Raw genomic sequence first — 23,823 nt, 5'->3', positions numbered from 1 at the left:
GATTCCACAAGACCTCGGAAAGTGTGCTGTGGTATCTGACACCAAGGCGTTAGCAGCAGATCCTTTTAATCCAGTAAGAGGACGAGCCTCCATGAATCAGATTTATTTGTCCAGCACATCCCTTAGATGCTCAGTCGGATCCAGAGCTGGAAAATCATTTGCTATGCTCCTGAAACTTTTTCTGAATTTATTTATTTTTTAGCAGGGATCATTATTCTGCCGGAGAGGCCATTATGGAATAAGGTTGTCACGAAGCGGTGTAATGCATTGGACTTGGTTTGCAATAATGTTTAGGTAGGAGGTAGGTGTCAAAGTAACGTCCGCATGAATACCAGCACCCACTGTTTCTCAGTAGAACATCTCCTGGAGCTTAACACCACCTCTGCCGGCTTGTCTTCTCCCTACAATGCATCTTAGTGCCAGTTCTAGGTATAGAAAAGCAATGGACGCGCATCCACCCGTCCACATGAAGTAAAAGAAATGTTCAGACCAGGCCAACTTTATTTCTTTGCATCATGGTCCAGTTCTGATGTTCCTCTGCTCATTGTAGATACTTTCTCTGCTGGACAGGGGTCAGCTCGGATTAGACCTTCCCATTTCACTCCCTAAATGCATCATTGTAGCTCTGGGGAGCCCCCGACCCATCAACAGTTCACTGTTGATATTTTCTTAGGCCACCTTTGGTCAGTACCAATCGCTAGATCCCGTGAACTTTCCACAAAACCTGCAGTGTTGTAGATGCTCTGATCCTTTTGCCTAACTATTACAATTTAGCCACAGTTTAAGAACTGACTGTTCACTTGCTGCTGTATCAAAGTAATCAGTGTTATTAAATGGTATATTATCTCTTACTGGGTTTAATGGGAAGGCTGATTGGTGTATGGGGGGAAAAAAAAAGGAAAATCCACACATACAGACAAGACGAATTATTATTTCATCACCTCGTGCTTGTATTTAACACATAACATGAAAATATCAGATGTGGAGAAATCAGGATGGGAGAAGCAGATTACACGTGCTTAATTCTTTCTTTCTTTCTTCCTTTCTTTTTTTCTTTCTTTCTTTCTTCCTTCCCTCCTTCCCCCTTCTTTTAATAAAATGTAAAAACTTAAACAAATTCTGGATAAAGACTATAGCTATGGCCTGGGAATCTGTATAATATCACAGTGCTGTTCAGTTTTTTTTTTTATCAACAAGATCTTATATGATAGAATCGTTATAGTATCAGTTTAGAAACGGAATGGAGTAACGGCTGCTTTATGAAGAAAAAAAAAAAAAAAAAGGGGTTTTAGTTGATACGGTGGAGAATATTTTTCGAAGGAGTCTCCAGTTTTTAGCACAGAACAATCAAAATCGCAGTTTCCAGAAACAGGAAATTTGTATGGCCGTTGTGGTTTTTCAGTAACATGACGTGCTGTATTTTCGCTGTCTGTCTGTGTGTGTGTGTGTGTGTGTGTGTGTGTAAAAATTAATAACACACACTATATATATATATATATATATATATATATATATATATATATATATATATATATACACAGTGGGTACGGAAAGTATTCAGACCCCCTTCAATTTTTCACTCTTTGTTATATTGCAGCCATTTGCTAAAATCATTTAAGTTCATTTCTTTTCCTCATGAATGTACACACAGCTCCCCATACTGACAGAAAAACACAGAATTGTTGACCTTTTTGCAGATTTATTAAAAAAGAAAAACTGAAATATCACATGGTCCTAATTATTCAGACCCTTTGCTGTGACACTCATATATTTAACTCAGGTGCTTTCCATTTCTTCTGATCATCCTTGAGATGGTTCTACACCTTCATTTGAGTCCAGAAATTTTTGATTATACTGATTGGACTTGATTAGGAAAGCCACACACCTGTCTATATAAGACCTTCCAGATCACAATGCATGTCAGAGCAAATGAGAATCATTAAGGTCAAAGGAACTGCCTGAAGAGCTCAGAGACAGAATTGTGGCAAGGCACAGATCTGGCCAAGGTTCCAAAAAAATTTCTGCTGCACTTAAGGTTCCTAAGAGCACAGTGGCCTCCATAATCCTCAAATGGAAGACGTTTGGGACGACCAGAACCCTTCCTAGAGCTGGCCGTCCAGCCAAACTGAGCTATCGGGGGAGAAGAGCCTTGGTGAGAGAGGTAAAGAAGAACCCAAAGTTCACTGTGGCTGAGCTCCAGAGATGCAGTCGGGAGATGGGAGAAAGTTGTAGAAAGTCAACCATCACTGCAGCCCTTCACCAGTGGGGCTTTATAGCAGAGTGGCTCGACGGAAGCCTTTCCTCAGTGCAGGACACATGAAAACCCGCATGGAGTTCTCCAAGATGGTGAGATTCTCTGGTCTGATGAGACCAAGATAGAACTTTTTGGCCTTAATTCTAAGCGGTATGTGTGGAGAAAACCAGGCACTGCTCATCACCTGTCCAGTACAGTCTCAACAATGAAGCATGGTGGTGGCAGCATCATGCTGTGGGGGTGTTTTTCAGCTGCAGGGACAGGACGACTGGTTGCAATCAAGGGAAAGATGAATGCGGCCAAGCACAGGGATATCCTGGACGAAAACCTTCTCCAGAGTGCTTTGGACCTCAGACTGGGCCGAAGGTTTACCTTCCAACAAGACAATGACCCTAAGCACACAGCTAAAATAACGAAGGAGTGGCTTCACAACAACTCTGTGACTGTTCTTGAATGGCCCAGCCAGAGCCCTGACTTAAACCCAATTGAGCATCTCTGGAGAGACCTAAAAATAGCTGTCCACCAACGTTTACCGTCCAACCTGACAGAACTGGAGAGGATCTGCAAGGAGGAATGGCAGAGGATCCCTGAATCCAGGTGTGAAAAACTTGTTGCATCTTTCCCAAAAAGACCCCTGGCTGTATTAGATCAAAAGCGTGCTTCTACTAAATACTGAACAAAGGGTCTGAATACTTAGGACCATGTGATATTTCAGTTTTTCTTTTTTTAATAAATCTGCAACAGTGTCAACAATTCTGTGTTTTTCTGTCAATATAGGGTGCTGTGTGTACATTCATGAGGAAAAGAAATTTAACTTAAATGATTTTAGCAAATGGCTGCAAAATAAAAAAGAGTGAAAAATTTAAGGGGGTCTGAATACTTTCCGTACCCACTGTATATATATATATATATATTGTGTGTGTGTGTGTTATTAACTTTTAGAGAATTGAAAAAAGAGAATGGTGAGGAACAGAGGATAACAGGAACCGCTACGCATCAGTTTGCATCAGCTCTCCCTCTCACTAATTAATATTCTGTTCCAGCTTCGCCATGTGTTTTGCAGATTACTTAATGCACCTAATCACCAACTGAGTTTTCTTTTTTGGATTCGATTGTAATTGGTTTTCAAGTAAACAAAACCTCTGACTAGGCAAGCAGGTTTGAGTGTTCTGATGGTAAATTTATGAATTTATTGGTTTGTATTGATGAAACCTCAGCAGCCACCTCATAACCAGACGTTTCTCTGTCATCATTGTACACCATATGCTGTACAAGCGATATTTGTTTAGTCCCAGGCTGCGATATTGATCCAGTTCAATTTGGTTTGGCCTTCCATCCATAATTCTTTGTTTATTCTCATAATTTTCTTCTTCAAACACCCTCCCATGAGGATAATAAGTCGGAACACGGCGTTTATCGTATTGTAGTGCAGACTGAGAAAACTAAGATATTCAGAAACAATTGGGTGATTTTAGAATCAGGTTTATTGGCCAAGCGTGTTGACACACACAAGGAATTTGGCTTTTATATATATATATATATATATATATATATATAATGATATAGATATAGATATATAAAAGCCAAATTCCTTGTGTAATAAAATTTTTGCCATGTGACCCGTTTACCTGAAAAAAAAAACAGTAAATAAAATGATAGTGTACCTTTAGTTGTTAATCCTGTTCCTTAGTGAGGACGAGCGATTTTATTGGGAAAGGCTGTAAACTGAGACCGCTTTAAAATGAAAACGTAGTTTACAGATCTAAATGAATTCATCAGAATACTTTACTGATCCCATAAGGTAAGATGTTCATTTGCAGTTGATTACGGTAAAAGTTATAAAAATTATAACAAATTATTGGGTGTAAATAAGTGTGGCATGAAAATGTTTAAATATATCTATATCATATTCATGTGGGCGTTGCTGCTGTTAAATTACCGTAAATGACCTCTTGTTAAGAAATATAACATTGCCCACTCAATACAGACTATATATATATATATACTAGGGCTAATACGATTCTTCGAGTAACTTGAGTTAATATTTGAGAATTTGAGAATTATTTGCCTCAACCCTTCGTTTTAGTTTATTTAACTACACACGGAGCACTTTGTTTCCCCACGGACCATTGTAATTAATGCGCCACCCACTAAACTCGGATTCAGGCCTAAGAAAAAACGCCAGAAAGGTTCCAAAGTTTTGGGACCATTTCAACCTAAAACATAAAGAAAACACTGTACAGTGCGGTTATCTTTGATTTTTTTATTATTTTTTATATATTTATTTTTATATTCATGTAATATAGCAATTAAATGCACTAAATGGGTTTAGTAATGTTTCTAAAAAGGAAACAAATTACTTGTTTACTTTAAGAGACCCGTCTTATTTTCTGTTGTATATTTAGTATTGCTTTAATAAAGAAAAAGTCCATATTATCTGTAGAATCTTTAGAATACTCGATCACTAAAATAATCAAAGCTGCAGCCCTTTAATATACCCTTTATTGGAGGTCGACCGATTAAAAGGCATTTTTGACTCACCAAAACCGTGCGTGTACGTTCTGCACGTGTGTGAGAGAACATAACTCTCTTATACCAGCAGGTGGCAGTAGTTTATATTTAGCATCCAAACAGAGAAACCAGGAAAAGCCACAACTGTAACTATCTAAAGCAAGCAGCATTTCCACCTGCCGCGATCATTACTAACGGGTTCGTGTAGCTTTTCGTAGGTTTTTTTTTGTGTGTGTGTGAAGCTAATTAGCCAATCGGATTCTCTTTCTCGCTGACGAGCTCCCCTCATTCGAACGGCCGAGAGACAGCTGACGCGGTTGGACCAGAGCCAACGGTGCAGAACCAAACGAATACTGACCGACACGCGAGTCGGCTTGAGTATAACATTTGGAGAGAGAATGAGAGTAGCATTTAGAACTGTTTTGTTAGCGATCCTTCAACTAGCTGTAGTTTATGCTACAGGTAGGCACTGGGGACAAAACCTGCAAACAAGTGCACTGATCAGAGAGGCTTGTATTGTATCAATAAATTGTTTCACCAATTTTCTGTATCATGTCTTAAGTAAGAATTAGATTTTTTGACATTAAGGGTGTAAAAAGTAAATCGGCCGAACATATCGGGCAAAAAAAAATCGGCATAGGCCAGAGAAAAACCCATATCGGTCGACCTCTAACCCATATGGACAAAGGTTCGTAGACACCTAACCTGAATATACGTACTATACTTTTATAATATCCTCCAATTTTTACCGAAGATGTTCCTCTAGATTTTGGAGCGTTGTTGTGCTCATTCAGCCACAATGAGGGTGATGTAGGTGAGGTCAGCATTCCAATTCATCCCAAAAGTGTTTAGTAGAGTTGAGTTCAGGATCCGCCCAAGATCTTCCACTCCATCTCATGCAAACCATATCTTCCTGTAGCTCTCTTTGTGCACTGGGGCAGGTGCAAGAGCATGAGCAGGTTTGCCTTTCTTCGTTCAGGGAAGACTTCCAATACAATTGTGTGTTTGGGGAGGAACCACATATGGCTGAAAAAGTTAGGACGTGTACATACTCAGAACTTTACAACTTCCCATTTACGCAGCTCGCTCAAACGCAGCCCTTATCTGAAGAGCAGATCAAATGCCGCCGACTAATTTGCACATTGTGTACATTTAAATGTGCAGATGGGGGCAAAAGTTTGTACACCCTTATCACAAAGAGTAAATGACTTAAATATCTCAGCTAAAATATTACCAGGGAGACAGATTTATTTTTTAAGGTGTACTGTTTTTTTGGTTTTTTTTTTTTTCGATTTTTAATTGAATTGAATGTCAATTGCTTTATAATATTGCTTTCAGGCGTGTTTTTTTTGTGTGTGCGTGTTAGGGTTAGATTTTTTGGATACTCTTGTTTTTTTTTTGTTTAGTTTTTTTATTAGCGAAGACCGCTTTCAGCACACTGCTTGAGGGTTTGAACTTTTAATCCTTCTAAGAGGGATTAAGAACTAAAGTAAACATGTTTGGCAGTCTCAAGTAATTGACACTAGAGCAAGTCATCAAACCTTTGAGCCTGAGCGAATAACGATTCCTGCTCAGAGGGTGAATTCCTGCTTTTCAGCGGCTACGAACGCTTGCATTCAACTTGCACACGAGTGCAACTGATTACCGACACGTGTCTAAATACGGCACGGCATCTAATCTCTGGCTCCATCTCCCAAAGAATCCGCCAGCTCACTCCACATCCCCAGCGCGCCGGCTTTCACCCGTGCTAAAAAATCATAGCAATGCCGCTCGGCCTGTTCTTGTGGTGCCTGCTTTCTTTCAAACAAGGCCCTCTGTGAATTAAATAATCTCATTCCGATAATAGTAAAGAGATGGCAAAGAATAAACGAAACGCACATTAATTACGCTGCACAAGACAAACGGTAGACAAGCCCATGCGAGTGCGGCCTAGAAATATTCTGTGTGCTTCTCCTTGTCTCCGTTGGCCATTGTTAGGAACACAACAGCTCCTTGGTCATATCCAAGGCCTCCCACACACAAGCCAAGAAGTCTTCCTTTGCATCACAACCGTACTGTAAATACATTGTTGTCTCAATTTAGAGCATTGAAACGGCCTCGGTGTGCGCAAACACAAGGGCCGTTCTGTTCCACTTGTTGAACGTGGCAAGTTTCAGACCCATTTTCTGCGTCAATTTGCATTTACGTAAAACCCTTTCTGTGCATGTATGCCTGAGTCAGGTCAAAGGCCGCAGAGGGGTCAGAGGGAATGAATTGAAATGCAAGGTGGCAAGCCTTTTAACAGCGTCCCACTCAGCTTCTCAACAAAGGGGAAACAAAAACAGAGCTTTGCCAACAAAAGACCCCACTGTACATTACCCACATGTAGAGTCTACGAGGCAAAAACATCAGTTTTAAAGCAATGATGCTAAAATACTCTCATTTTGATATATTGCATTTGCTACGTGATTTATTTTTTCATAGGCTACAAATACAAATCCTAAACACTTAATGACGTCTTAAAACTGATTCTCTGGTACGGCTCGACACTTGGTTTGCGAAGGCTGTTATGCGTGTGATAATTCAACATGTTAACGATTCAATGCAATTTGTTTTCAGATCGTTTTAGAATGAAAAAAAAATCGAACGAGGGACAAATTCGGACTGAATTTAACGCAACAATTAATGCGAAATAATGGGTTTTTTTTTTGTCTGCATAAAACTAAATAAAACAAATGATACCACGGTGCAAGGTTTTGTAAACATATATAAACCAAAATGTACTACAATTTCACTAACTCTCCAAAAAAATCAGTAAATCTTTACATTTTCCCCCAAATTCTTAACGAATAAGCAATGGCTTTGAAATAGAGCTCCAAAGTCGGCTAAAATGCCCGATTCCCATGGCCTTTGTAGATCACAGAGACGTAGTCATGGTGGTGTTCAAACACTAATGAAAGTCTAAAGTGGACGTAAAGGATATAAAAGTGGATTCAACGGGATTCAGTTCACATTCCAGCACCACCAAGCTGCCACCGCTTGGCTCTTGAGCAAGTTGACACTCAACTGCTCAGAAATAATTGTAGGTGGCACAGAATAAGGAAATCTGCCGAACGTAAATGTAGCACCGTTTACCATTGGTGTATTCGGTCACGTCGCAGTTGTCTAACTTACCAGCTGTCAAACTTTACAGGTTATGCAGATTGGGAGTTCTGGTGTTCAGCCAGTTCAGTTGCATTACATTCATAATTAAAATAGTGCTCATATTTTCACGTCACAACGGGCACCTTCGTTTTGAACTCCAAGAAGAAACATGGTTACTCGCATCCCGAGACATCCTATACGATTGTGCCTGCACCTGGGTGGTAAAGACATGTTAAGGAGACATTTTGTCTTGATTATCACAGCTATGCTGAAATTTAGACAGGGACACTGCTTTTTATTTTACACAACAGTATGAAATTTATCACCACGTATCTGATATTTGGACACAGTATTGCCAAATGTTTGTTTTTTCCTTCCCACAATCGGAAACAAAAAGTACAGACAAAAGTTTGTAGACACCTGACTTTTAGATTCATATGTGCTTTTTAAACACTTTATTCCCTATTTGCTGTTAATAACGTCCACACTTCTGGGAAGATGTTCCACTAGATTTTGAAGTGTGCTTGTGAAGATTTGTGCTCAACCACAAGGGTGTTAGAAAAGTCAGGTACTGGGGTGCAGTCGGCTTTCCAAATCATCCCAAAGGTGTTCAGTAGGGTTGAGGTCAGAGCTCTATAGCAGGCCACTCAAGATCTTCCACTCCATCCCATGTAAGCCATATATTCATGGAGCTGGCTTTGTGGCCTTTATCATGTTGAAACAGTTTCAGGTTTCCTGGTTTAAGTTCAAGGTGGAATTTAATGACACAGCATCTCAAGCTTCCACATACAGTTGTCTGATTCCAACAGTTTGTGGGAGAACGACATATGGGTGGAAAAGTCAGGTCTCCATATACCTTTGTACATATAGTTTATATTCTTGTTAACAGTGCTTCTAGTAAAATTTAGGAGCCTTTTTTTATCTGACAAAATTTAACAAGGAGTCAAAATTTGGCTTTTGAGAAAAAGAAGAAAAAGATTTCATGTCAAACTTTTTTTGTTTTGAAATTAGAACTGAATACAGTGAGCAAATCTCATCAATCCATATTCACAATAGAACACAGAAAACATCAAATCGAGGAAATGTACTATTTTAAGAAAAAGATTTTGAATTTGTTGGCTGCAATATGTCTCAGAATAGTTGGGACAGGGTCAAGAAAAGGCTGAAAAATGAGTTTTACTAATAAGATACAGATGGATCAACATTTGGCAACTAATTCAGCTCATTCGCGACATTGTTACTTTACTCTCGGTAGAAAGGAAGGGCGGAGTTTCACCAATCTGCAAAAAACTGTGGAACAAATCGTGGAACAAGTTTAGAATAATGTTCCTCAACATAAAATTGCAAAGATTTTTATCTTTATTACCCACAGTATATAATATCAAAAGATTTTAAGAGTCTGGAGAAATCTCTGTGCACAAGGGACGAGGGCAAGAAAATCAATATTGAATGCCCGTGATCTTTTGGCCTCCAGGCAGCACTGCATCGAAAACAGATTGAGTAGAAGGGATACAACACAGTAGTAAACACGGCCCTGTTCCAAATTATAATTTTTTTTAAATGGTACAAATCCCCCAGTTTAATCGGTCGATATGTTATTCTACGCTCTTTGTAAGTTCTTTCATGTTTACTGTGTGCTTTGAGGCATAGTTTGAAGAGTCACATGAGTAATCTTGAGGAAATTGAAGAATCTCGTGACCACACACTAGTTCCTTACATTACTCGGAATGGTGTGCAATTCAATTATGAATGTTTAGTGTAGTTCTGAATATTGAGAGAGAGAGGGAGAGAGAGAGAGAAGGTATTGCTAGCTTCGCCAAATTGCTTCTCAAAAATCAGCAATGAGTCTAGTCTGAGTAACAGGCTTTTGAACTGCATTTGCTCATATTCCAGATAATTCTTTAAAAATTCATCTCGGTATACTCCGAAATCATGAAACGAGTGAGTAATCCAGCGTTTTTCGCTAAACAAAGCCCGATTGCTTTGTCATGTACAGAGTAACACATGCTTATTCATATATATATATATATATTTATTTTTATCAAAGACTTGCGCAACAGTTACATTACAGGACAGTAACTTGCAGACAGACAGACAGACAGACAGACAGACAGACAGACAGACAGACAGACAGACAGAACGTGATTGTCATTGGATAGTACATATACACAGCAACAAAATGCAGTTTAGCATCTACCAGAAGTGCAAATAGTGGCAATTGTGCAAATAGACAACTGCAGATAAATATGTAAGTATATGTACAGCATGTAAATAAATAAATAAATATATATATATATATATATATATATATATATATATATATATATATATATATATATATATATATATATATATATATATATAAAACATATGTACAGTGAATACATATTAAGGCTTTAGCAGTAAAGAATTGTGCAGACATTATTGAAAAAGTACATGTAAATAGTTATAAGTTTATGACATTCGAAAAAAATGCGCAGGATAAATAAACAAGTACACTAAATGTGTACCGTATTTTCCGGACTATAAGTCGCTACTTTTTTCCCATGCTTTGAACCCCGCGGCTTAAACAACGAAGTGGCTAATTTATGGATTTTTCCTGGGTTTTTCCCGGTTTCACAAGCAATGCCGAACAGGTTCAAGCGAACCAATGAAACTCTTTATATTAATCAGATGCGCTCCCACTAAATCGGGCCGCAGCACATCATAAAAATGGACGATGTTCCTCTGACGTTTGACCTGCCGCTCACTCGGACTGTCTACAGGAAAAGCGAATCATTCGTCACGCTGAAAAAAACCGGGCATGAAAAAACGCACTTCACCTGTGTTCTGAGCTGCACGGCATCGGGAGAAAAGCTTCACCGATGGTGATTTTTAAACGCACAACAATGCCAAAAGACAAACTCTCGAGAGAAATAGTTGTGAAATGAAGGAGGAAGACAGTGAACAATTACTTTCTTGGTAGGCTACTGTTTAGATACAAGCCGTGTAACAGACACTGTCTTTCGTTAAAGCCTGTGTAAAGTTCATTAGTTTCAGTGTAGACACCTGCGGCTTATAGACAGGTGCAGCTTATTTATGTTCAAAATAAAAATCTTTGTCAAATTCAGTGTGTGTGGCTTATATTTGGGTGCGCTTTATAGTCCGGAAATTACGGTATGTATATTTGTGTGTGTGTGTGTGTGTGTGTGTGTGTGTGTGTGTGTGTCATATATATATATATATATGAATGTGAAATATTAGGCAGAATGTACAGAATGTACAATATGTGTAGAGAATGAGGGGTACAAAAAATACAATATGTAATATGTACGTATAATAGTGCAGAAGTTATATACAGTGTTATAACGGTGTAGTGTGATGGCGAATGGGAAAAAGCTGACCCTGAACCTGCTGTTTCTGCTGCGTATGTACCTGTATCTCCATCTTGATGGAAGGAGGTTGAAAAGTTAATGACCGGGATGTGGAGAGTCCTTGTCATTCGTATTAGCCAATGTGTTTATATCCGTTTATTTTGTTTTGACGATGAATGTAACTCAACATGGACTGCAACCTGACCTCCCCATTTAGAAGCCTCGAACATTGCCAAAGAGAACGTTCGGGAATCTTAATATAACCTCATGGCGCAGCTGGCAAGGAGATCAGTGAAATGAGATCCATTTGTCGTGAATTGTGTACCGTTTTTTTGTTCAAACGAATTGTGTCACCGATCATGAACGACATATGACGGCTATGCCAAAACACAGCGGTACAATAAATTCACCAGGATTGAGGTCAGAGCTCTATTGCAGGACACTCAAGATCTTCCACTACAAACAACGTAAGGTTTGGGTCTCCTAGTTCAGGGAAAAATCGAATGCTACCGCATCCAAAGTCATTCTATATAAGCGTGCGCCTCCAACCTTGTGGTAACAGTTTGTAGAGGAACCACATGTGGCATGTGTCCCAATACTTTTGTCTATACAGTGTAAATTCCTGTTAGAGGTGCTTCCAGTAAAACTCAGCATTCTTTCTTTATCAGACAAGCTTACATATTAAGTCAAAAGTTGTCTTTTGAAGGAAAAATAAAGAAAGAATCAAATTGAAAAGGAAGGTTTGCCATCAGGTGCACATCATCTGTCAGCAGTGTCAAACTCAACAGTTTAGAATGGTAAAAATAAAAGTTTTAAGCAGCTGCGTGGAAAATAACTATCAGCCAAAATATAACTGCCCTTTGCATCGATTTCATCACGAGATCAGCTTTAAAGGTCACTGTTTTGTTCCAAGTATGTTTTGCATTTCTAAAAAAATCAATATTTTCTGTTCATTCGTGCTTAGTTCCAATGCTAATGTCCTACACAACCAATGATATAACGTGTTTATAGCGAAAGAAGTGCTGTAGTAGTGAATGATAAATTGTGAGAATTTCTACAGGTTGTGGATTTGCTTTGGTTAATCTGAATCCCACCAAAATGGGAAATTGCTTAATGCAGGCTACTGTTTTGGAAGATGTTTTTTTTTTCTAGAAAGCATGTTTTGTTTTTTTTTACTTCCTCAGATAGTAGCTGTCCTGTATGATAAACGATAAATGATAAAACTATAATAAAAGGACATTTGCTGCTATACAGATGAGGTTCCTCTCAAGGTTTCTTCCTCAAACCGTCTAGGGAGTTTTTCTTTAATATTGTCACCACTGGCCTGCTCATTAGGGATGAACTTATAGGCACCAATATTATAAATTTAACCCCCTTTATTTTTGTAAAGCTGCTTTGGGAAAATGTCCATTGTTTAAACGCGTTATACAAATAAAACCGGATCAGTTGAATCTGACTGAACTACTGTAGCTAGCTAGTCAGAAAAGAAATTCGGCGAAAAAAATTGAGCCCAAATATATAGCCGTAAACATCGAGGCAAACGGACAATTACAAGTGTTATTAAATAATAACCGGTGTCTTTCTCTTTGTATAGTGTGCGTTCGGTTGCAAATGAGATAACACAGATGCATCCTGTCTTGCGTAATGATCAGGCCTTGATTTGCCAGCTTCATAAATGTCACCAGGAACAAGTGGCATCTCGGCTTCCTTTAGGTTTCAGTATACCGCAAAACACCCAAGTCATCACTGGCTGACTATGACTCATCTATTAGAGTCTCAAAAATACTTGTTTATTAGATATGACCTTCAGCTTCTTCTCAATAGAAGACTTGTGCTCATCTCTATGGATTGTATCAACACTCACAGCAGAAGATCTCCAACTTTGTTCAGACCTCTTTGAAATTTGGACAACGATCTCTTACAAACAGACTGAACTAAAAAAAAATTAACACTAACAAACATTTTATGATTAAAAGTTTATATACACCTGACCATTGCACCCATATGACTCTTCCCCATTGCCACCAAAGTGAAACCCATTTGTATAGGATGTCTGTATGCTGTGACTTTGCAGTTTCTCTTCACTGGACATAAGGACTCCAAGCTGAACACGTTCAAGAATGACAAAAACCCCTGTAGTCAAAGCGAGCTCCATAAAGACATGGTCTACCAAGAACTCAAGCGGTCTGAACACAAGCCCCTGGCTTTAACCCTGAATGCCTTCGGGGTGAATTGAGACACTGAACGCACACCATCACTTCCCGACCTCGCCAATGATCCAGGCTGTAAAAAGTGGATGCTGACGAACGCCAGTAAGCAGTCCAGAGAGCGTTTATGGGTTAAATAACGCCCACGAAACTCCTCGAATACAACAAGCTTCGAGATAGCTGAAGGCCATAAACGAAGACAGCAAACTGGAAATTCTCAGAGACAGAAGTAAAAGTTGTTTCGATTTCTGATCTCTTCAACAATCAAGCATATCAGTTTAGCAGTGTAGCAACATGTGGGAAAGGGTAAAATAGAGGGGAATTACAGTATTGGGCTTGAATTAGCTGAAGAAATTGTTTTTTTCGAGGGGCATGTGTCATAATTTGATGGTTTCAAGATGAAACCCATGATGGCGCACAAACCACCAGGGAGTTTACAGGCCATTGCAGATTGAGACATTCTGCACAAGTCACTGTTTAATCACTTGTCTAAACATGTTACACAACGTAATGCAATGGAAACACAACTGCCATACGAACATTTCTGTTTTGTTTGTTTTTGTTTTGTTTCGTTTTTGGAAACTTGAGTATTGAGTAATGAGTATTTGATTCTTGAATAAATCCCAGACTATCTTATAATCTGAAGTCAGCTGAGGGTGAAACATGGTTTATACAAAAAAAAAGAGCTCTCCTAGGATACAACCTTGTTTCGGCGAACTAACTGGATTTGCATGAATGACATGAAAACCAGATTTCTTGCTAGAGTGAACAATTTCCATACGAATTCAAATTCCATATACACTCAACAGTATTTCTGTTTATTCTTTCGTGTAGAATTAATTGTTTAAGTCCATTCGACATTAGATTCAGTTTGACATTAATCCTCACACAGGTGACTCAGTGGACAAATGAATCGATCAATAAATAAAGATCGATGCATACAGTACATGCGCAAAAGTATCGGGAAACCCGGCTTTTTTCCGGCCGTATGGGGTTCTTCTCCAAACCTCAAATTCGAACGCAAACACACACACATTATATATATATATATATATATATATATATATATATATATATATATATATATATATATATATATATATATATATTACAGTGAGGAAAATAAGTATTTGAACACCCTGCTATTTTGCAAGTTCTCCCACTTAGAAATCATGGAGGGGTCTGAAATTGTCATCGTAGGTGCATGTCCACTGTGAGAGACATAATCTAAAAAAAAAAATCCAGAAATCACAATATATGATTTTTAAACTATTTATTTGTATGAGACAGTTGCAAATAATTATTTGAACACCTGTCTATCAGCTAGAATTCTGACCCTCAAAGACCTGCTAGTCTGCCTTTAAAATGTCCACCTCCACTACATTTATTATCCTAAATTAGATGCACCTGTTTGAGGTCGTTAGCTGCATAAAGACACCTGTCCACCCCATACAATCAGTAAGAGTCCAACTACTAACATGGCCAAGACCAAAGAGCTGTCCAAAGACACTAGAGACAAAATTGTACACCTCCACAAGGCTGGAAAGGGCTACGGGGAAATTGCCAAGCAGCTTGGTGAAAAAAGGTCCACTGTTGGAGCAATCATTAGAAAATGGAAGAAGCTAAACATGACTGTCAATCTCCCTCGGACACAGGGCTCCATGCAAGATCTCACCTCGTGGGGTCTCAATGATCCTAAGAAAGGTGAGAAATCAGCCCAGAACTACACAGGAGGAGCTGGTCAATGACCTGAAAAGAGCTGGGACCACCGTTTCCAAGGTTACTGTTGGTAATACACTAAGACGTCATGGTTTGAAATCATGCATGGCACGGAAGGTTCCCCTGCTTAAACCAGCACATGTCCAGGCACGTCTTAAGTTTGCCAATGACCATTTGGATGATCCAGAGGAGTCATGGGAGAAAGTCATGTGGTCAGATAAGACCAAAATAGAACTTTTGGGTCAAAATTCCACTAAAGGTGTTTGGAGGAAGAAGAATGATGAGTACCATCCCAAGAACACCATCCCTACTGTGAAGCATGAGGGTGGTAGCATCATGCTTTGGTGGTGTTTTTCTGCACATGGGACAGGGCGACTGCACTGTATTAAGGAGAGGATGACCGGGGCCATGTATTGCGAGATTTTGGGGAACAACCTCCTTCCCTCAGTTAGAGCATTGAAGACGGGTCGAGGCTGGGTCTTCCAACATGACAATGACCCGAAGCACACAGCCTGGATAACCAAGGAGTGGCTCTGTAAGAAGCATATCAAGGTTCTGGCATGGCCTAGCCAGTCTCCAGACCTAAACCCAATAGAGAATCTTTGGAGGGAGCTCAAACTTCGTGTTTCTCAGCGACAGGCCAGAAACCTGACTGATCTAGAGAAGATCTGTGTGGAGGAGTGGGCCAAAATCCCTCCTGCAGTGTGTGCAAACCTGGTGAAAAACTACAGGAAACGTTTGACCTCTGTGATTTCTGGATTTTTTTTTTTAGATAATGTCTCTCACAGTGGACATGCACCTACGATGACAATTTCAGACCCCTCCATGCTTTCTAAGTGGGAGAACTTGCAAATACTTATTTTCCTCACTGTATATATATATATATATATATATATATATATATATATATATATATATATATATATATATATATATACAGTGAGGAAAATAAGTATTTGAACACGCTGCTATTTTGCAAGTTCTCCCACTTAGAACTCATGGAGGGGTCTGAAATTGTCATCGTAGGTGCATGTCCACTGTGAGAGACATAATCTAAAAAAAAAAATCCAGAAATCACAATATATGATTTTTAAACTATTTATTTGTATGATACAGCTGCAAATAAGTATTTGAACACCTGAGAAAGTCAATGTTGATATTTGGTACAGTAGCCTTTGTTTGCAATTACAGAGGTCAAACGTTTCCTGTAGTTTTTCATGGTGGAGGTGGACATTTTAAAGGCGGTCTTTGAGGGTCAGAATTCTAGCTGATAGACAGGTGTTCAAATACTTATTTGCAGCTGTATCATACAAATAAATCGTTTAAAAATCATATATTGTGATTTCTGTATTTTTTTTTTTAGATTATGTCTCTCACAGTGGACATGCACCTACGATGAAAATTTTAAACCCCTCCATGATTTTTAAGTGGGAGAACTTGCAAAATAGCAGGGTGTTCAAATACTTATTTTCCTCACTGTATATATATATATATATATATATATATATATATATATATATATATATATATATATATATATATATATATATATATATGACGTCTATGGATGCGGCAGAATGAAATGTTCCCTTAACTTAGTTCAAGGAGACCCAAAAAGGTTTCAGGACGACAATGCTCCATGCACAGCCAGCTCCATGAAGATCTTGAAGATGTTGGAGTGGAAGATCTTAAATGACCTGCTCTATTGAACACCTTTCGGATGAATTGCCACTGACTGCACCCCAGGCCTCCTACATCACTACCTGACTTTACTAACATTCTTGAGGATGAATGAGCCCAAATCTCCACAAGCACATCTGGAACATCTTCCCTAAAGAGTGGAGGTTATCCTAACAGGAAAATGTGGAATGAGATGTTCAGATGTTTTCTGAATCTTACAGTCAGATGTTCCCAGGGTTTTTTTGTCCCCATAGTGTAAATATTAGCTGGATTATATTTATTTTCGATAATAGCTTTTTATTTCCACCTTTCTTATTCTATCATACAGTAGCCAAAGTTGTTTTTCTAATGTAAATCATTTAGATTTTACTGGCTCTAGGGTTCACAGTGAGGTCCACCGACAAGCGGAGCAATATGCATGACATTCAGATGTATCATCATGTGGGGTTCTGCGGCTGTGTGTGTTGCTTCCCCTTTTTTTCTCCCTCCGTTTTCATGCCTCGCACGCCAACTCCCCTCCTTTGCTCTTAAACCAGACATGTGTCTGTATCTTGCAGCAAATGTATGTTAAGGAGGGAAAAAAAAGAACTTGTAACTCCTAGTAATATTCCTCTATGTGACTTAAATACTCCCTTATAATAATACGCAAAACCTGTCTACACACTCATCCAACGCAAGCGCAGCAGTCATCCACTCCATCGACTGATTCAGCAGACGCCCACCACGGCCCAGGCTAGTTCCCTAAGATAAGTAGATGGCTCTTGGAAAGGGAATTAGGACACTAAAGAGCCGTTGTTCCTCTCTGAGGCTTCCGAACAGCTCTTGTGTAATTTAGGGGAAGTGGAGGCGGGAGGAAGACGGGAGTTGTAGACACTGGACAACAGGCTTTCGTGCATGACTAAGGCTTTTCCTGTGTCTCTCTCTTTTTCTCTCTCTCGCTCTCTTTATATTTCCACTGTTCTGGCCGGCGAGGAGAGTGGATGCTTCCACCAGCTCCAATCGAGCAGTCCCTATTATCAATGCTCTAGTGAACTTCGCTCATACATTGCATAGATCCAACGAGCAGATCTCAACGATGTGCTGCAGATAACGCAACGCAGTTAAACTCCAGGTTTCTTTTTATCACCTTTTTTTTTTGTGAGGCTTTTTCAGTCTTGTTTTTTGGGATTCAGTGCTAAACTTTTTAATCTGGTACCAAGGGATGGCTGGGACTCTTGAATACACAAGGCCAGGTAAGTCGATCAGGGCATCTTTTATGAGATATACAAGGAATGACTATGAGGATATATTTCTAGAACTTTTCAGTGATGAACAAGGTCATGTGATCATACATGCGTTTGCTCAGTGCATCAGCAATGAACACACAAAATGTACTCCCTTCCTGAAGGACAACCTGTGTTGTACCTTGTTTTTTTTGTTGTTGTTTATAAAGATATATTCATTCATATATATATATATATATACACTTCTTGAGCCCGTAGGTATAAAAAAAAGGTTTGTTTATACGATTAAAATCAAATTACGATCACATTTCACCACGCGTAACTCTAGCTACGCTCCTTGCTGTAACCGTCTCTATAAATAAGCCGCACGCTATTGTTGCCACACACCTGTTGCGAGTCTGTTGGGATCTGTCAAGAGTGTGTGTGTGAAATCATGCTGCATGTCTGATCACCTACACTACTACCTTCTCTGACGTCACCTCTCATTATGCAGCTTTTGTTTTTTTCACGTTTCTGGGTCCGTCCCCGGCTCGGCGCAGGGAGCAAGACAGCACGGCGTAGCAATAGTGACACCCGGATCACTTTCTGTATTTCTTTTTTTTTTTTTAAAGCACAAAGAGATAATTGTGGCCACATTCTCTCGGTTAAATAAATAGGGACATAGAGAGCTGTGGAGAACACACCACTGAACTAGGCCTTTGTTTATCATCGAGGAATCTTTCTAGAGATTTTAGTAGGGTTATGGGTTCATTGTGGTGTGAGGAAAGGTAGATTTAAAGCTCAGGTTATGGCATGAAGTTCTATAAAAAAAAAACGGCAACGGGTCATTTGAGGCACCGAAAACAAAGTAAACAAAGGCTCTTTTGAGTCCAAATGTAATAAGCTTAGTCTTCTGTGTTGAACCAAGAGGCTCGAAAGCGCTGGTGTTCCCTCGAGCAGTAGTTTATATCCTGTAGCAGTGCTGAGATCGAGAGATTCAACGGTATATGCAATGGTACCGGCAATTAATCAGCAAAGGTATGGGAAGACGTATTTGCGATTTTTCAGGTATACGTTATACGCACAGTTTTCGGACACCTGACCCTTATGTGCTTTTTGAACATCTCGTTCCACATTTTACTTCCCATTTGCTGTTCTAATAACCCCCACTCTTCTACGTGTAGCGTTCTTGTGGAGATTTGCGGAGATTCATTCAGCCACAAGAGCGCAAGCAATGTTCTAATTCAGCCCCAATTCAGAAGGGTTGAGGTCCGAGCTCAGTAGCAGGCCATTCAAGATCTTCCACTCCAACCCATATAAACCATATATTCTTAGAGATGGTTTTGTGCACACGGCCATTTTCCTGCTGGAACAAGTTCTCTTTTCACGTGCGAGATTTTCTTGCTACCACTTCCAGAGACCTCATATACAATTGTGTGCCCCCAACTTTGTGGTAACAGTTCGGGGAGGGACCACATATGGCTGGAATAGCGAGGTGTCCCAGTGCTGATCAATGCATCAATCATGTGACTGCCATAAACAATGACTTGAAATTGTTGACAGTGTGTTTTTGCGTAGTAATCTGCATCGAATTTGCGAGAGGAGATGTTTAAAAAAAAAAAGGCAAGTATATTACGTACACCTCGCGTTTTTTTAATACGATATTCGAACTTTTATTCTAAGCGCTTGTCATAGCGCACATGGCTGCACGAACGGATCTTAAGTAAGTCACATGACCGCGATATTTTGGAAGGCCTTACCCGTAATAGGAAGTAATGACTCCTTTTACACGCCACCAATGTTGTATTGTTTAGCATTTTCGAAGATTGTTTATGATGTTTACGATGTTGTTTATGACGAGTGTTTATGATATTATTTATATTTCGAAGACGTCAACATTCAGGTTAATAGGGACCTCGTAACAAACCCTAGTCATCAAGAAACAAATAAAATTGGTTCGATAAACGAGCCAAGATTAAACAACTGATGATAATCTCCAATAAGGTCTATGAAATATCAGTTTTTTTGTTTAGGTTTTTTTTGGGAAGTTTCGCTCAGCAGTGCATTGAAAACGCTCTGGAACAGAAACTTCAGGTTGACTGTGGGAAATTCTTTAGACTGCCCCCACAGAGTATTTTGAACGCCACTCAAGTAGAAGTGCTACCGTCGTGGTTTGAGCTGTAGGTAAGGTGCTGTTAAATTTAGTTTCCCGCTTGTATCGTCTCAGAAATCTGTGCGTATGTAGCGAGGCTGTGATGTTTTAGCATTGCGTATATTGGCAGTTGTTCCGTGAGCTTCCTGAAATTTGGTGATTTATTTCTGATCATTTTCATTTGATTTAAATCAGATGTTCATAGAAAAATGAAACTGACCGGCTTGCAAAAGTGCACTTCTCTGTTTTGCTATGAGGACATAACTCACTTACTTCACACACGGTGTTAAAGCAGAAGTTGGTAAAAAAAAATAAAAAATCAGACGCAACGTGATGCTTATTTATTTTTTAGGAGATAGAAGCCGGCTGTCGATCTTTGGGACTCTGATGGAATGGGCGTTTCTAACGGCATGACTTCGCCACACATGATGGTTACATCATTCGGGAAATTTTAATCATGAGACTTAACGTGTAACGGATTGAGAGAAAAAAGCGATTAACCTCGAGAAGAACCGGACTTAAAATGAAATTGTCTTCTTGGTTACACCGGATAGATAATATTTTGAGTCCTGAGGTGAGCACAAGGCAAAGTTCATGAATCGAATGGCACTTTTAAATAGGGCCGTATCCACAGAATCTAGTTTGAGTTTTGCTCGTAAACATCAATCTGTAGTTTGACGGATTTCATTCAAACGCCTTCACTTTCAGCACCTTTTATATGTGAAGGTTTGGCCTCGTATGCACTTTTGCACTGTTTTTTCTTTTTCTGCGTCAACGTAGGGCTCTGGTTAGCGTGACATGAAAAGAGGAAGGAAAAAAGTGTAGGCTTACACAGACAGCAGAGCAATCTAATGAACAAGACGTCCAATCAAGACTCAGGTTTGGTGATTTCTGGACTGCCACAGCCCTGCTAACACCAGCCTGTTCGAAAAGCTATATTTATCAGCATATTTATGAAACCCTTCCAGTTTGCTTGCTTGTCCCCCCAGATTTGATGTTCTCCAAAAGGTGATTGGTTGTGGGGCAATTCTTCTGATCTTTTGTTATAGTAGCACGAGCCTCGATGTGTTCGAGGTGAGCAGAGCACCAGCTCTAACATCTGTGTCTATCTTGGGGCGTACACAACAATAAACCGATCGATACGAGTTTCTGAAAATGTTCCTGAGGAAACCCCCTACTCAAGCCCATGTCACCTGCTCGGGCTTGTAAAAATCCAACCCGTAAAAATGTCAACGAAAGTTCATTGTACACTTGAGACATAGCTCTATATTTCACTTAGGCCCTGCTCAAAGCTACCCCAGGGGAAAAGGGTGTATCTGAAGAGAAAAAAAAAAAGGGGGAACAGAAAGTCAGGGTGGCTATTTTGGTCCTTCTTGCCTCACCGCTATGCTAGACACAGTAGGAGAGGTTGAAACAGGGAGCCATGGGTGGGAAAGGCTAGTGTTCCCTAAAGACTAGTTCAGGTGCCTGCATTCGTCTCGAGTAACTAGTTTTTGTCATGACGAGCATGATTAAGCTATTTCTCCAACGGATTGTATTGGAGGAATGCGATGTAGAACTGCAATTGGGACTGTTCCTCTTTTCATTTTGTTGGAAATTCTCTGTTTATGCTCTTTTCAGTCGTTTAAGACGTTAAAATGGATTCGGATTACCCACAATGCAGTTAACCGTAGCCCCAAATTTAGAAGCATTGAGTGGGACTTGTTAAAAGGCTAATACTTAACATGGAAGTGTCAGCAGCTAAAAAAAGCCTAGCGCATTAACTCTAGGAACACAGCGCGAAGAGCGTGTGCTACCGCTGCTTGGCCCCTCTTTCCTCTCGTTGCCACAAGATTTCTTCCCTCCCTCTCCTTTGATGAGGACATACTGTGATATCGTAGCCGGGCCTCTGACAATAGGCAACTTGTGCGACTTTCGCACGTCCGAACGTCATAGCGAGCGCATTCAAAAGCCTGGCATTCCACATGGGCGGAGTGGGAGAGCTTCGAGTGAAAGAGTAATGCCATGCCGCTGAAAAGCGGCGAAAATCCAACCATGTCACGCTAACCCAAGACCAGCAGTGCTTTACACTGTTTTTACTGAGACGCGCGGAAGAGCGACGTTGGCGCCACTGTCCGGATTGATCCCGGAGTTCCAATCAGCAATGCTGCTGGTTAATAATCTGCGTCTCTGCGTATTCCAGATGACGTGAAAGCTGCTAGAAATCACATCTGTCACTTTTGTGCCGGTTGTTAACACATTAGCGTACCACCTTTCTTATTGCATTTACTAAGACCGGGTGTTCTGCCAGCTGTGAGTCAGGCCAGCTGTGAGTGTGTCCGCTGTCTCCGAGCCACTCTGTCCCAGAACTTGTTACTGCTGGACAGGAGTCAAACCACGGCCCTAGTGACAAAGCCTGAGAGTGTGCGTTGACTGTCTATCACCACAAAGCCAGCTGTGTGTGTGTGTGTGTGTGTGTGTGTGTGTGTGTGTGTGTGTGTGTGTGTGTGTGTGTGTGCGCGGCTAAATTGCCCACTGAAACATACACAGTGGGCTAAATGCTGCTTCAGTGCTATCTCAATAGGAGCTGTCTTGCTTATTGTACCTCTTCCACAATAAGCTTTTCTCCATTGCTCTGTCCTTCTTCTTTCTACCGTTCTTCCTTTTTTTTTTTTTTTAACAAGGTCAGAGAGAAAAAGCTAACAACTGGAGCCCCAGCTATACCATCACACTACCAAATTCATAAGAATTCACATGCGCCAGCTCATTCCAATCAGCTAGGAATGAAACAAGAGGCAGAGCTGTTGTTTTTCCTATTCACTGTTATATTCTTCCCAACAAATTCGGTTTGCTCCTCACATGCTTGAGACTGAACTAGCATTCTCAAGCACCAAAACCAGGCTCTTTGTTTTCACAGGTCACCTCTTAGTTACCTAGTATGCCTCCTCAGTTAGGTATCCATTAAAGCTTTTGCTTGTCTGGTGGACTTGCTCCTGTATTTTTGGTTTGTCCACACATAACAAAATGTTATTTGGTTGTGGTATCAGTGTTTTTCTAAGGTTTAGCAGCCAGAAAACAGCAAAGTCATGGGCGATTTGCATCAGCTCGCAACCGTGAACCGAAAAAGGGGAACTCAAACTTGTAGGGACTCCCCAGTCCTTCAGATGAAAGCGCAGTGGGTGTAGATTTAGCATTTGGGATGTTCTGGTGGGGCGGGAGGTGGGTGTTGTCATACAAGGACATACCACTCACAAGATGAAAACAAGCTGGACACATGACCCTCACATGACTTCCTCAATCATAGAGGTGGTTATACTTCTTGGTTGTGAGCTTATTATTTATTTCTGTGCAGTCAGCTGCCATGTTTTTCCCCTTGCACATGAAGAGGTGCTTCATCAGTCAACCCGAATTCTCGTCCTGGACATCTTCGGCAGTTCCTACATGGCTGATCAGGTTAAGCAAGTGTACAGGATGAGATGTAGACAGTATGAAGGCAGATGGTCAGAAAACCGTTCGGTGAGACCAGAAGATAAGACGCATTGAGGCAAATGTGTAATCAGTAGCATCCACTGTTTATTCCATCCTAGGTACTGCAGCATGAGTTTTCCATTTTACCCACTCACTCCTGTCTGTCGTCCATTTT

At 40.1% G+C, this 23,823-nt stretch overlaps 1 protein-coding gene and 1 long non-coding RNA gene across 10 annotated transcripts in view; one reads left to right on the top strand and one right to left on the bottom strand.

The window, feature by feature from the left end:
* The window catches only part of tfeb (transcription factor EB), a 42,598-nt gene that overhangs the window by 3,544 nt on the left and 15,231 nt on the right, over positions 1–23,823 (top strand). For 2 of the 9 annotated variants that reach the window (XM_083534208.1, XM_083534206.1), the window contains exon 1: positions 17,628–18,079. The exons of 5 other annotated variants lie outside the window; for them this stretch is intronic. In XM_083534208.1, coding sequence (XP_083390334.1) covers positions 18,049–18,079 — 31 coding nt within the window. In that variant the 5' untranslated portion in view covers positions 17,628–18,048. Of the gene's footprint in view, positions 1–17,540; positions 18,080–23,823 lie in introns of those variants that run through there. 2 more of the 9 variants (XM_083534207.1, XM_083534205.1) reach the window with 2 other exon arrangements.
* LOC310722067 lies at positions 18,253–23,821 on the bottom strand. Its single transcript, XR_014532296.1, has 2 exons — positions 19,497–23,821; positions 18,253–19,449 (listed from the first exon to the last, which is right to left on the bottom strand). It is a non-coding gene; the product is annotated as an uncharacterized lncRNA (long non-coding RNA).

The sequence above is a fragment of the Silurus aristotelis genome (assembly GCF_946808225.1).
Source record: "Silurus aristotelis genome assembly, chromosome: 28".
NCBI lineage: Eukaryota > Metazoa > Chordata > Actinopteri > Siluriformes > Siluridae > Silurus > Silurus aristotelis.
Note: the sequence above shows the minus strand (reverse complement) of the source record. Positions and strands in the feature narration are given on the sequence as shown.